Consider the following 15,144-nt stretch of genomic DNA (forward strand, 5'->3'; position numbering starts at 1 on the left):
AGAGTCTCTGCATACCATATCTTGCATTTGCGGACGACCTGGCGATACTGACAGAGGGTGAGCAGGCTGCAGTTAATCAGGTGGAAACACCTGCAACAAAAACTACAATACACACGATTTCTATAAGAGCTTCGCAAATCAGATCAAAGTTTACTCACCACAAAAGCTTTTCTTTCGAAAACAAGATTGTAAATTGGCCCTGACAAATAAAGAAAATATTTTTCACAGCTTTTAAATTGTCCAGAGCCCAAAGTGAGAATGTGCAGAAAAAGTACATTTACAAATTTCATTAGAGAAAACTGAATTATTTTGTTGAAACGTAGAAGACGCGATAAGGAGTAAATGTTTTGGTTGACTCCAGCTACACATTGCAGAAAGGAAATTGGAGTTATCTGCTGAAACATCAGAGAAAGGGTAGCTAATGACCCTTAGGAGGGACACTGTAGATTGAATAACATACGGGACGTCTTGCAAACTTCTCTCACTCCCTTCTCTGCTACTGCTTCCCTTTCATTTCTGTCGACTACTATTACAGCATTTTTGCATCTGTACACGTTGGAGACAACCTTTCAGTATGTGAATGTAGATTGAATAACATACGGGACGTCTTGCAAACTTCTCCTACTCCCTTCTCTGCTACTGCTTCCCTTTCATTTCTGTCGACTACTATTACAGCATTTTTGCATCTGTACACGTTGGAGACAACCTTTCAGTATGTGAATGTAAGCTTTCCCGGTGTATATTGCTGATGAAATCTTCTCGGGCTTCTATCCGGATAGATGCGTCGAAAATCCGCGACGTTCCTGGCGATGATGATTAGAATGACAACTCATCGAAACGTCGAAGATTTTCGACGCAGCTACCCGGATGGAAGCCCGGGAAGATTTCATCGACCTTTCTACATATCACTCGAACGGTTGAGGAAAAAGTACAAATAGCGAAAACATTCAAGTACGCACATGGAGGAAGTAATGTCTGTTCTTTGGCATAATATACAGCAAATAATGAAAATAAATACATATTCCAAGAGGTTCTTCTACTTCACCAATACAGTGTAAATACTGGAGAAGCCCCAGAATCTTGACAGTATTAAGTATAGACGAACCACATCGCTTGTCATCTGCAGGCAATTCCTTGAGCTAGTGGTCATGGAATAGAACAATTTTCTGTAAGTAGCCTTAATGCTAACATTTCGAGAAGCGCTAATCCAAACGCGACTGGGCGCAAACGAGAAACTGAAGAGAGAAAAATTGGAAACAATGATGCGTAACAGGTACCTCATTTTCTTGATATTATTTTCCTATCCCATAAAACAGGTATAAACTAAACTTTCAAACCGATGTCGGCAACCACAGTTTTTTGATTGGATATCCATGTATTCACACTAGTTAGCAGGCTTTCAGCGTTAGAGCGTTACGTGACTCATAGGTTTCCCTGCAGAGTTTCAGTTTCAGACACCAGCAAACTGTACAAGTAACCAACACTTGGCATTTGTCTTGCTTTTCCACAAGTGGGTCAGCTGGTCCTGTTTGCCAGTTTTTCTAGTTGTGCACTTGCTCACACTTTCCGACCTTTGTCGAGCAAAGTGACAGCCGATGGCAGAGGCATATGCTGTTCCACTACACTTAGCGCCCGCTTCAGATGCTTATCGCGTCATCAGGAGCGTGTCCAGCAGAGACCGGAAAGTTGTGGAATGCTGTTGCGATATCATCTCCACGTACTGGTTCCACACTTAACGCCGGGCTGGGCGGCGGAGCGGAACAGCGAATATACGCGCAGTGATCGCTGGCAGCGATGGCGCTGTGGATATTTTCGCTGTTACTCAACGTTCTCTGATCGTTGGCATATCTCAGATTTAACTACAGTAAGCTCCCAACGACTGTAATTGCAGTAGTTTCCACGTACCTGTGCCCTATTAGCCACACCTCCTGACAATACCACCTCACTGAGTGGCGGATCTTTAGCGTAGTCGAAGCGATTGAAATTGACAGCTAATAAGGAAATAAATATTTCTCTGGATACTGAACACTTCGGTCTAGTGGTTAGCTTAGATTCACTTGTCGTTCCATAGACCTAAAAACGGGATTATTCTCGCGGGTGCAGAGCAAGTCAAAGTATGGCATCAGAAGCATAAAACATTTGAATATAATACTCACCACCCTAATCATTTGTCAGGATATCGTCAAAATATGTGAATACATTTTAGTATACTGTTACTGAACTGGTAGTGTTATTTGGAAGTAAACTAGGACATCGTGAGTCTCAGGTTCGATCAGAGCCAATGCAAATTTTTTTTATTAAAGGACGAAGACTTCCAGTATAAGGATTCATCGTCCCTCTCCCAATGTCCTTGTCGAAAAGGGTGGAGGAGCGGACAGTATTTGAGGCTCTCTTGCTCTTGGGGTTGGAAACTGCCCCTAAAAGACGGATGAATCAACAACGATTAGGGGCATGACAATGCAGAGGACAATGGAAAATACTGCATTTAAGAGACATAATATATAACCACATGTGCCCCGTAACTGAACAATTGACACGCTGATCTCTCCATTGGGAAAAGATTCCAGATTAGTCCCCCATTCATATCGCGGGGAGGGGACTAAAACGTGAGAGGTGGGAACTACCAAAAAATTAAATAACTAACTAGAGAATAGTGCTCTAGCCGTCGGGATGTGGAATGTCAAAATTCTGGACTTAATTCTTTCGGCGATTCTGAGTAGAACCTCCTTATTCCTTATTTTATACACCCATCTGATTGTCAACGTTATTCTGCAGCACCACATTTCAAACGCTTCGATTCTCTTCTGTTCCGGTTTTCCCACTGTCCATTATACACTACCATACAGTACTGTGTTTCAAACGTACATTCTTAGAAAATTCTCGCTGAAATCAAGGCCAATGTTTGATACTACTAGACTTCTCTCGGCCACAGATGCCATCTTTGTCTCTGATAGTCTGTTTCTTATGTTCTCCTTGCTTCGTCCGTCATATGTAATTATGCTTACAGTGTAGAATAATTCCTTAATTTCGTGTTATTCCTGATCCTTAATTTCCATTGTAAATTTCTCGCTGTTCTAATTTTTCTACATCTCATTACTTTCGTCTTCTTTCCATTTATTCTCAATGCACATTCTGTATTCATCAGACTGGTCATTCCATTCACCAGATCCAGTAATTCTTCTTCACTTTCATTTAAGATAGCAATGTCATAAGTCAGTATTGTAATTGGTATCCTTTCACTTTGAATTTTAGTTCCACACTACAGTAGGAGTGAAGGACTACACTCCTGACTGACCTTTCTCATCCGAGCACTTTGTTCTTGGTCTTCCAGTCTTATTGCTCCACCTTCGTTCTTGTACGTATTGTATATTACTCTCATATCCCTACAGCGTACACCTATTTTTCACAGAATTTCAAACAACTTGAACCATTTTACACTGTCGAACAGTGTGTCTAGGTGGTCAAATCTTACGAACGTGTCTTGAATTTTCCTCAGTCTTGCGGGTCCTCTATGTCATCCCATCGATTGCTACGTCATCAGATAAGTCTTCCTCCTCACAGAGACTGTTACTGTACACTTTCCACCTATCCGCTCTCTCCTCTGGAAACAGTGGAATTACCATTTAGAAAGTTGTTTTGACTTTTGTGTATGCTGTTCTCACGACGATCATTTTTTTCGATTTCTTCACATCCTTCATGCAACCATTTCACCTTTGCTGCCTTTTATTTGCTTTTTATTTCTTCCCTAAGGGATTTATATTGTTGTTTTCCTGCTTTTCCATGAAATTTTTGTACTTCCGTCTTTTGTCGATCAACTGAAGTATTTCGTCTCTTAAAAATGGTTCAAACAGCTCTGAGTACAATGGGACTTAACATCTGAGGTCATCAGTCCCCTACAATTTATAACTACTTAAACATAACTAACTTAAGGACATCACACACATCCATGCCCGAGGCAGGATTTGAACCTGCGACCGTAGCGGTCGCGCGGTTCCAGAGTGAGGCGCCTAGAACCGCTCGGCCACAGCGGCCGACATTTCGTCTCTTACCAAAGTTAGGTAACGACAACAAACTAATGCTAACAACAATAATTCACTAACATGCCGACGTCGCAAACGGAAGGTGAAGAGACAGAGAACATAAAATAGGATATGGGATGGGCAATCCAGTATATAATTGGAGATTAGGTTAGGTTAGTGGCGTTTAACGTCCCGTCGACAACGAGGTCATTAGAGACGGAGCGCAAGCTCGGGTTAGGGAAGGATGGGGAAGGAAATCGGCAGTTCCCTTTCAAAGGAACCATCCCGGCATTTGCCTGAAACGATTTATGGAAATCACGGAAAACCTAAATCAGGATGGCCGGAGACGGGATTGAACCGTCGTCCTCCCGAATGCGAGTCCAGTGTGCTAAAATTGGTGATTATAAACCTCTAATGAAGAAGGTTGGATACGCTATAGTAGGGGAGCGAATAGAGGAAATATTAATAGGAGAAAAAGGGCTTGGTAGTAAAAGTGAAAGAAGAGAAAGACTGCGTTCTGAAACAGATTTCAGCGAATAGTAGGTAACACACGGTTGAAAAATCACAAGAGGTGAAGGTATTGGAAGATGCACGGAAGGCTCCAGCTCCATTACATCATGGTCGAACAAAGATTTCTAAATCAGGTATTGGGTATTCAGAGCAGTACCCAGCAGCTAATACAGATTATGGCCCCAGTTTAGTAATGATGAACAGCAGACTGTAGTTTAAAAGGATAGTTCGGAAGAATCAGTGGGGAAAGAAGAGGGGTGATGAAGTAATGATGAGGCGCACCTGAATTTGTCTGAGGATGTAGATACGACGATAATATTACAGTAGGTAATCCAGTTGAAGAGGAACGGACATCTCTAGAAACGGTATTTACAAAAGTCGGTCACGCAAAAATGTACTATGTGATCAACAGTATCCGGACACCCGGTTGAAAATGTCTTATAAGTTCTTGGTGCCCTCCGTTGGTAATGCTCCAATTCAGTATGGTGTTGGCCCTGCCTTAGCCTTGACAACAGCTTCCACTCTCGCAGGCATACGTTCAGTCACGTGCTGGAAGGTTTGTTGGGGATGGCAGCCCGTTCCTCATTGAGTACTGTACTGAGGAAAAGTATCGATGTCGGTCGGTGGGGCCTGGCACGAAGTCGGCATTCCAAAACATCCCAAAGATGTTCTGTAGGAATCAGGTCAGGACTCAGTACAGGCAGTCCATTACAGGGATGTTATTGTTGTGCAACCACTCCGCCACAAGCCGTGCTTTATGAACAAGTGCTCGATCGTGTTGAAAGATGCAGTCGCCATCCCCGAATTCCTCTTCAACAGTGCGAAGCTAGTGGGTGCTTAAAACATCAATGTACGCCTGTGCTGTGATAGTGCCATGCAAAACAAGGGGTGAAAGCTCCCTCCATGGAAAACACGACCACATCATAACACCACCGACTTCGAATTTCACTGCTGGCACTACACACGCTGGCAGATGACGTTCACAGGGAATTCGCCATATCTACACCCAGCCATCGGATCGCCACATTGTGTACCGTGACACTCCAAACAATGGTTTTACACGGTCCAATCGTCCAATGTTTGCGCTACTTATACCAAGCGAGACGTCGTTTGGCATTTACCGACGTGATGTGCGGCTTATGAGCAGCCGCTCGGCCATGAATTCCAAGTTTTCTCAACTACCGCCTAATTGTCATAGTACTTGCAGTGGATCCCTGATGCAGTTTGGGATTCCTGTGTGATGGTCTGGATAGATGTCTGCCTGTTACACATTACGATCCTCTTCAACTGTCGCCGGTCTCTGTCAGTCAACAGACGAGGTCGGCCTGTTCGTTTTTGTGGTGTGTGTGTCCCTTCACTTCAGTATCATAACGCAAACAGTAGACCTAGGGATGTTTAGAAGTGTGGATATCTTGCGTACAGACGTATGACGCAAGTGACATCCAATCACCTGACCACGTTCGAAGTCCGTGAGTTCCGCGGAGCGCCCCATTCTGCTCTCTCACAATGTCTAATGACTACTGATATGGAGTAACTGGCAGTAGGTGGCAGCACAATGCACCTAATATGAAAAAGGTATGTTTCTGGGGTGTCCGGATACTTTTGATCACATAGTGCAGATGCAAAGAAGGTAACAGCTAAGTAATAGAAGAAGTGTTGCAGTTGACCGACGAAAGAGCGAGGTCCAAAAATATTCAGGGGATGAGTGCAATACAACAGTGCAAGTCACTTAGTAATTAAATAAATAGGAAGCGAAGGGAAGCAGAGCGTAATGGCTCCAAAAAAATGTGAAGAAATCTAAAAAGAACTGGACGTCGGAAGATCTAATTCAGAATATAGAAAACTCAAAACAACCTTTGGTGACAGTTATAAAGATGGGCGTCAACACGAAGAGTGCAATGTTAAGACAAAAACAAAGTGGACTGATAACGTAAGAAATGAGGTCCTCCGCAGAATCGACGAGGAGAGAAACATGTAAAACAAAGACAAGAAAAACAGATTGATAGCACAAATGTTAATATATACGGTAAGAACATCCGTGACACATGAGGGAATCGTGGAGTGTAAAATATGTAGGGGACGACTGAGGTTGGAAGATAACTAACAAATACCTGAGGATGTTGGAGTGCAAGTGCTGTTTGAGATGAGGATCAACTAAGTTAGAAGACTGATGAAAAGAAACTGCAGTTAAGTAGTAGTTAATTACTTATAGCTGTAGATGGAAACATTTTCAACACTTTTTCCGGTTACAAACGCCATAACGCCGTTGCAGCATTAATTCGATAAGTCTATCCTCAATAAAGCTAGAAGATGTCATTGCTTCTCTCAGGAGGCCTCCTGTTAGTTACCTGTTGCATAGATCAAATTCACGATAAACTTTAAAGTGTGGAAGGTGTAAACTGAACAATCCATAGAATACTTTTATACAAAAACAAAAAATAAAAAACCAATTTTATTTACATAGCTACATGCTGACCATTTACAGGTCTTTTTTCCTTAAAAAATTACTAATTACCCCTACTCAAGAATTTCTCCATGGTACAGAAGCAGTTGTCAAAGAGAAACATCTCTAACTTACATTTGATAACACTTCTGCCACTGTCAGGCATGTTATTTCCATGGGTAGACCAGAGGGTTTTACAATTGAATACATCAGCCCTCTCTGCGCTTAAGCTAGATTGATTTTTTCTTCTAGTGTTGCCGGTATGAATATCTAAGCTATTCTCAGACTTCGATGGATTATTCATTACAAATTTTCTAAGAGAATAAATGTACACATAGTTTAATTTGAAGAACATTTGCAACTGAGGATCATATTGATGGTTGTTCTGATGGTTATTGTACGGTGTGTAAATCGTATATGTCTTCTTATTTTCTCAGAGGCTGATTACAAAAAAGCGTTTTGTCTATAATACATTGAAGCAAAGTATTCTTCTATAACGCAGATCAGACGACTTTCTGGTCACGGTAAATAATTCATGGCAACACCAATGTGAACAATTTTCATTTGCATGTGGAGCAGACACTATAAAATATTAATACTTCTGAAACATATCTCTACGTAGTTAACTCGTACTGTGTGATTGGTTGCGTAAAAAGGGACAACTGAAGGATTTGTGCCGGTTCTGTTGGGGTAAAGAACTAGAACGGCTGGGTTAAACACGACATATACATCTATGTCTAGATACGCATATTCCGCAAGTCACCATACGTTGCATGGCCGAAGATATCTTGTGCCACTGCTAATTATTCAGCTTTCTGTTCCACTCGCAAATGCAGCGAGGGGAAAGGTATTGTGTGTATGATACTATATATGAAGTGTGTAAATGTGATCCCTCAGCCGTGAGCCGAACACCATGATTCATAAGTAAGAAGATAAAAATAAGAACATCTTTCTCTCATCCATCAACAACAACTTATAGAAATTAAATAAGCACCCAAAGTCTCCTAAATAAATTGTACCACCATAATATGAACTGCAACTACTGGCTCTCCTGCAGCTCACCATTTCCCTCCAATATGAAAAAAAGAAAGAAAAAAGGAAAACACCTCAGCAGATGCCGCGGCAGAAATTTACATCATTAAAAGTTAAATGTCTCGGAAATACTGTACTTCTTGCTGAAGTCCTAGACTATAACAGAATTAATACTAAATATCTGTTTACTTTTAATATCCGACGCTTTTGCCAGAGAAGCATTCTTCTTTTTGTTTTACTGACAGATATGTATACTGATGTGGACGTATCTAAGGGTTCATCTTCTCTGAATAGCGCTCCCATAGAAATTGGTGACATTTCACTTGTAATAATCGAGAAACGGTGTTGGGTCTTTGTTCCAAACTTTTCATATTACTGAATATATATATACTGCGTACTTATTTTATAGTGGACTGTTGTATCGAATGACAAGTAATAATACCGATTTCATATGACACTCACTTTTTATTCAAATTAAGTATGTATTCCGATGTTCATGCTTTTGTCATCAGGTGAATTTGTTTTGTTTAAATCTTTAATTGTGTTTATATCTGAAGCATGCGACCAGTGAGACTTGGTGGTTTTGTATTGTTTAGGACTAGTGACGAAACAGTAACTGTGATTATGAAAGTGAAAAGCTTGTGTATATTTTTGGTTTCTTGTCTCAACGAAGCCTGCAAAAACATGTCGCTTGTGTGCCGCAAACGCATCTCCAGGCGTAAACAGAAATAAAGACACAGATAGCATTGCCTTTGCATTGGGCTTAGAGGCGCTCCATAGACCAAGAGTGCCTGAAGCGGAAAATCAGTGTTATTTGCTACTTGAAATGGTTACGGAGGAAAAATTCATGCAAAAAATTGATAACTCCTACCCAGAGACCGAATACATAGAGTATCAGCGTTCAATGCATTTCATAAAACATTTCTGTTCTTGCAGAGTCATGAAGAGGAACCAGATCACAACTATCGATGACGACGCCTTCCAGAATGTGACTTCTCTGAGATCTCTGTAAGTTTCTAAACTATTTATTACAGTTTAGAGAGCGAAGAACGCTATTGTCAGATTGGCTTAGATTCTAAAGGGATGAACTTTATTTAGTGAAGTCAGTAAGACTTATTCAGATGAGGAACATCTTAAAAGCACATATTAGTATTTATAATTAGAATGAGCAATATTATTAGAGTTTTATTGGTTGGCGACTCCATGGAGTGTTGTGTGCACCACGACCAAATAGTGGATAGAATTGGAAGGAAAATCAGCATTTTGTTGTTTTATTGTCAGCAAAATCAAGCTTAGAGCTTGTGGTTACAGCTTGATACCAGTGCCTACCAATTTTAATTGTATATTACAGCACTGAGGATGGTCACTAAGTGAAAATTGAGTCTGGTGACAATAAAACAACAAAATACGGCCAATGCTGATTTTCCTTCCAATTCTATTATTACAGTATCAAACAGATTCCAAAAGACTGTATTTTCTACATGAATGAAGATATATACCTGATGGAGAATTTAACTTCGGCTTGGAAAGTAAGAGGTTGTTGGCACCAGCTGTAAGATGCCAGTGCATGGCTGCTGGTAACATTGTGGAGACGCTATACACATAAATACACTAACTATTTCGCAATGGCTTCATCCATGTATGCGTATGTCTCTCTCTCTCTCTCTCTCTCTCTCTCTCTCTGCTCAGCTATGCCCCTCGGAACACTTACAGCCTGAAACACATTCTGATACTACCTGCAAAACACGCCAGTTCTTCAGGGTAGCTGAGATGTCAGGCATTGCCATCTTTTTCACCCCACCCACAACCATACTGAACAGAGGTATAACAAGGCTAGTTAATATTGTGTTATCTACTTCTGAGCTATATTTAAAATTTCGTGTCCCTTACTCAGGGGGAGGTTATCTTTGAAATCTGTTGAAAAATTTGTGCCAAAGAAACCAATAAAAAAGCGGTCTAATAAAAATGTTTTAAAAGTATGCCACAGTTGTGTTGGCACACATGCATATATCTCTGTAAAATCGAATAATTCTTATGAAAATCAAAAACTTATAGTCTTTCCATTAAATTGTCCTCTGTTTCCATGTAGAAAATATAGCCTGCTGAAATCGGTTTGTTCTTTTTGAAATATCGTGACATATTTTGGTTTCAGTAAACGACTAGGCACATATCCAATAGTTCAGTCTCACATGTATAATTAACGTAAAGTTTGCTTTCTTAACTGTAACTTGTGTGACATACATGATAGAGTTCATCATATTTTAAATCACTTACATATTTTTGATATGGTTGTCAAGCAGTATTAAGCAAACCTCCTGTTCGCAGGCATCTGGATGACAATTTTCTGCACAAGATACCCTCTGCACTCACAAGGCTGACTTCTCTACAGGAACTGTGAGTAGCATATGCACACTTTTTATCTCTCCTTGTTTTACTATTCTAGCTGGGGTAACCGTCTTCACTCAGGGAACTGATATGATATTGTGTGGTAGCTGGAATAAAAGGATAAACTGTAAAGTATAAGAGGTAAAAAAATTATTGAAAACATGTTACAACTATTTACAATACTTGTTGTGGAATAAGAAGTGAATTTTTTTTTTTTGATTGAAAACGTATTGCAACTATTTACAGTACCTGTTTACAAACAACTTTTTCATTTTATTATTTTGGCCGTATATATACATACAAATTTTTCGACTTTACTATTCGAGAGCAACCTGTATATAGTTGACCGTGAGAGAAGCAGGAGTCTTCAAGGTTGATGCCCCAAATATTTTTAAGCTTGTTCTTGCGCTTTGTTAATTGTGGAACTGTTGGCTAATTTGATTGGAAATTGCAGTCTTTTAAATTGGAATGGCAGTTCAGTACAGATCAGCAGTATTCTGGGGATGAATCGTGTGTGTCCTTCGCATTTTCCAGCCATATTCCATAGCTAATTGACGATAATTCTTGTTCCATTACATAGTTTTGGTGAGTCGAGATTTCTAAGTAGTGTCATTGGAAGTCCCATTTTAAGTCGAAGGCAGTGTAATGGCATTCCTGAGACTTGGAAAGAATTTAGAAATTCTGTAGGGAAGATCGCACTCCCTTCAACGTTTACCATAGTGACGATCGATTTGTATATTCTCTCTTCACCGGGAACTTTCTTTAGAATATCAACGTTGAGTTTGGTTTCATTACAACGAAACGTTAATAGTCGAGCCCATTTTGGCTGCCTAATATCCGAGGGGCAGACAGTAACAAAACAACTAGCTGTAGTGCAAAAGTAGTTTATTAACTCAATAAAATTTGTGGTCAGTTTTTGTACGTAAATCTCAACAACCTCTGCGCACTTCTGCACTTTCTTAGCCATCTGTTTATCATCTTGGAGAATAATTCTTTGCCTTGATCTCGAAACTGGTTTCTTCTTAACTTGATGCCACGCAATGCTTCTTCCATCGAACGAAATGGATAATACTGCAGGATCAGCCAGGCTTATGAGAACACCTCTCCTCTCACTCTGCCAATGGTATCCCGCGTCACTCGTGCCATATGTGACCGAAAGCTGTCTCTGCTGTTCATTACATTTCCTTTTCAACAAGGGGTAGACTTAGTCCTCAATAATGCCTGAGTAAGCTTTTGATTGAGCATTGATTCTCTAAAAATATCTCCACGATCATTCCAAAAGAAGGTAATTGTGAGCTTCCTATCCGATGGTTGCATTTTAAATTTGTTACACACAGTTGAGTGAGGGTAATTCAGTTGCATGCTTTGATGCAACTTGCACTTGACCTCTTAGCCACAAACAATACAGAACTGATAGCATCATGACTGATACAGGGATTAGTGATCACAAGGTCGTTGTAGCTAGGCTAAATACCATTTCTTCCAAATCCATCAGAAACAAATGCAAAGTAATTTTATTTAAAAAAGCGGATAAAGTGTCACTAGAAGCCTTCCTAAAAGACAATTTCCATGCCTTCCGAACTGACTATGCGAATGTAGACGAGATGTGGCTCAAGTTCAAAGATATAGTAGCAACAGCAATTGAGATATTCATACCTCATAAATTGGTAAGAGATGGAACGGATCCCCCGTGGTACACAAAAAAGGTCCGAACGCTGTTGCAGAGGCAACGGAAAAAGCATGCGAAGTACAGAAGAACGCGAAATCCCGAAGATAGGCTAAAATTTACAGACGCGCGAAATTTGGCACGTACTTCGATGCGAGATGCCTTTAATAGGTTCCACAACGAAACATTGTCTCGAAAATTGTAAGAAAATCCGAAGAAATTCTGGTCGTATGTAAAGTACACAAGCGGCAAGACGCAGTCAATACCTTCGCTGCTCAGTGCCGATAGTACTGTTACCGACGACTGTGCCACTAAAGCGGAGTTATTGAACGCAGTTTTCCGAAATTCCTTCACCATGGAAGACCAATGGAATATTCCAAAATTTGAAACACGAACATCTGCTAGCATGAGTTTCTTAGAAGTAGATACCTTAGGGGTTACGAAGCAACTCAAATCGCTTGAAACGGGCAAGTCTTCAGGTCCAGATTGTATGCCGATTAGGTTCCTTTCAGATTACGCTGATACTATAGCTGCCTACTTAGCACTCATATACAACCGCTCGCTCACCGATAGCTCTGTACCTACAGATTGGAAAATTGCGCAGGTCGCATCAGTGTTCAAGAAGGGTTGTGGGAGTGATCCATTTAACTACAGACCTATATCACTCACGTCGGTTTGCAGTAGGGTTTTGGAGCATATACTGTATTCAAACATTACGAATCACCTCGAAGGGAACGATCTATTGACACGTAATCAGCATAGCTTCAGAAAACATCGCTCTTGTGCAACGCAGCTAGCTCTTTATTCGCACGAAGTAATGGCCGCTATCGACAGGGGATCTCAAGTTGATTCCGTATTTCTATATTTCCGGAAAGCTTTTGGCACCGTTCCTCACAAGCGACTTCTAATCAAGCTGCGGAGCTATGGGGTATCGTCTCAGTTGTGCGACTGGATTCGAGATTTCCTGTCAGGAAGGTCGCAGTTCGTAGTAATAGACGGCAAATCATCGAGTAAAACTGAAGTGATATCAGGTGTTCCCCAGGGAAGCGTCCTCGGAACTCGGCTGTTCCTGATCTATATAAATGACCTGGGTGACAATGTGAGCAGTTCTCTCAGATTGTTCGCAGATGATGCTGTAATTTACCGTCTAGTAAGGTCATCCGAAGACCAGTATCAGTTGCAAAGCGATTTAGAAAAGATTGCTGTATGGTGTGTCAGGTGGTAGTTGACGCTAAATAACTAAAAGTGTGAGATGATCCACATGAGTTCCAAAAGAAATCCGTTGGAATTCGATTACTCGATAAATAGTACAATTCTCAAGGCTGTCAATTCAACTAAGTACCTGGGTGTTAAAATTACGAACAACTTCAGTTGGAAGGACCACATAGATAATAATGTCGGGAAGGCGAGCCAGAGGTTGCGTTTCATTGGCAGGACACTTAGAAGATGCAACAAGTCCACTAAAGAGACAGCTTACACTACACTCGTTCGTCCTCTGTTAAAATATTGCTGCGCGGTGTGGGATCCTTACCAGGTGGGATTGACGGAGGACATCGAAAGGGTGCAAAAAAGGGCAGCTCGTTTTGTATTATCACGTTCTAGGGGAGAGAGTGTGGCAGATATGATACACGAGTTGGGATGGAAGTCATTACAGCATAGACGTTTTTCGTCGCGGCAAGACCTTTTTAAGAAATTTCAGTCACCAACTTTCTCTTCCGAATGCGGAAATATTTTGTTGAGCCCAACCTACATAGGTAGGAATGATCATCAAAATGAAATAAGAGAAATCAGAGCTCGAACAGAAAGGTTTAGGTGTTCGTTTTTCCCGCTCGCTGTTCGGGAGTGGAATAGTGGAGAGATAGTATGATTGTGGTTCGATGAACCCTCTGCCAAGCATTTAAATGTGAATTGCGGAGTAGTCATGTAGATGTAGATGTAGATGTAGATGCTTGGACTTCGCCTCAGAGAGCTGTATCCAGGCTACAAACCTGTCCAAAAACGTACGGCCATCGATGCCGAAACGATTTGTGATCTCGTCGTAAATGCAGTATATCTTCCTTTGTTATGAACAGTAAGCTCTCTGGAAGCCACCTTGCACAAGTTTCGTGTTAAGTCAAGTTGTTTGGAAAGGTGGAATGAGTTGTGCTAACACTTACTCGAGATTTGTTCAACTGTAAATCGTCGGTGTTCTCGGGTAAGTGAATCAATACGAACTTGATACTCCCAAGTCCTTACTTCCGCCGGACGCTTGAAACATTGCTCGTCGGTTCCGCATTTCTTGCCACTTCTAAGATTTTTCATGAAACTAATGTCCTACTGTTTTTTTCATACGAAAGGATGTTGATGACGGCTGTACACATTTAGAAAACGTAATCGGATCACAGGACACTGTTCCTGCAAAGGTAGATTTTTCGAGCGGATACACCACCGTTCCTGAGACCTAACACGTTATGTTTACTTAAATATAATTGAACAAATGTCTAAGACTCTTTGATAGGCTGCCAACTAACACAGAAGTTTTAGTTCCCTGCAATAGCTTCTAAGTTTGTTGTATGTGTTGTTCAGTTTTTGAATGACCTTCGAAGCTAGATGGCTCACAGAGAGGCAATGGACACAAATGTATTCCACTGGGCATCAGCAATGCCACTTAGATGCCCACTATATACGTTATGATGGCATGAAAACATTAAAATTCCCGTGATGAACATCACTGTTGAACTTTTGGCCAATTTCGTAATTCCAAACAACTATACGCTATTTGACACATGCGGTCAGTGGCAATCGTAGAAGAACCGTAGGAGGCGATGTGTGCTCCGAAAAATGTGAATGAGGAGAGGGAAGTAGAGGTGGATAAAGACACAAAAGTGAGGTAACTGTGATGTACGTAGTAATTTTAATTTTCGTAAAATATAAGTTGTGTGGGGTCATGTTTTAGAAAGACTGACATTATGGAAAGTATCAGGAAGAATTTACACCACTGCTTTGTCGTGTCGAGACGGAAGTCACGAGGGACAAAATTGTCCCTTCTCTCGATGCGACTTTCAAAGAAACACATTGAAGACACCAAATATTAACAAATCTCGTGTCAC

General features: G+C 40.9%; 1 protein-coding gene across 2 annotated transcripts in view; it reads left to right on the top strand.

Moving 5' to 3' along the window:
* Positions 1-15,144, top strand: part of LOC126281541 (leucine-rich repeat-containing G-protein coupled receptor 5-like) — a 685,956-nt gene that overhangs the window by 419,249 nt on the left and 251,563 nt on the right. For both annotated transcript variants that reach the window (XM_049980596.1, XM_049980597.1), the window contains exons 6-7: positions 8,941-9,012; positions 10,330-10,398. In XM_049980596.1, the coding sequence (XP_049836553.1) occupies positions 8,941-9,012; positions 10,330-10,398 (141 nt within the window). The remainder of the gene's footprint in view (positions 1-8,940; positions 9,013-10,329; positions 10,399-15,144) is intronic.

Source organism: Schistocerca gregaria, chromosome 7 (genome assembly GCF_023897955.1).
Source record: "Schistocerca gregaria isolate iqSchGreg1 chromosome 7, iqSchGreg1.2, whole genome shotgun sequence".
Classification (NCBI taxonomy): Eukaryota; Metazoa; Arthropoda; class Insecta; order Orthoptera; family Acrididae; genus Schistocerca; species Schistocerca gregaria.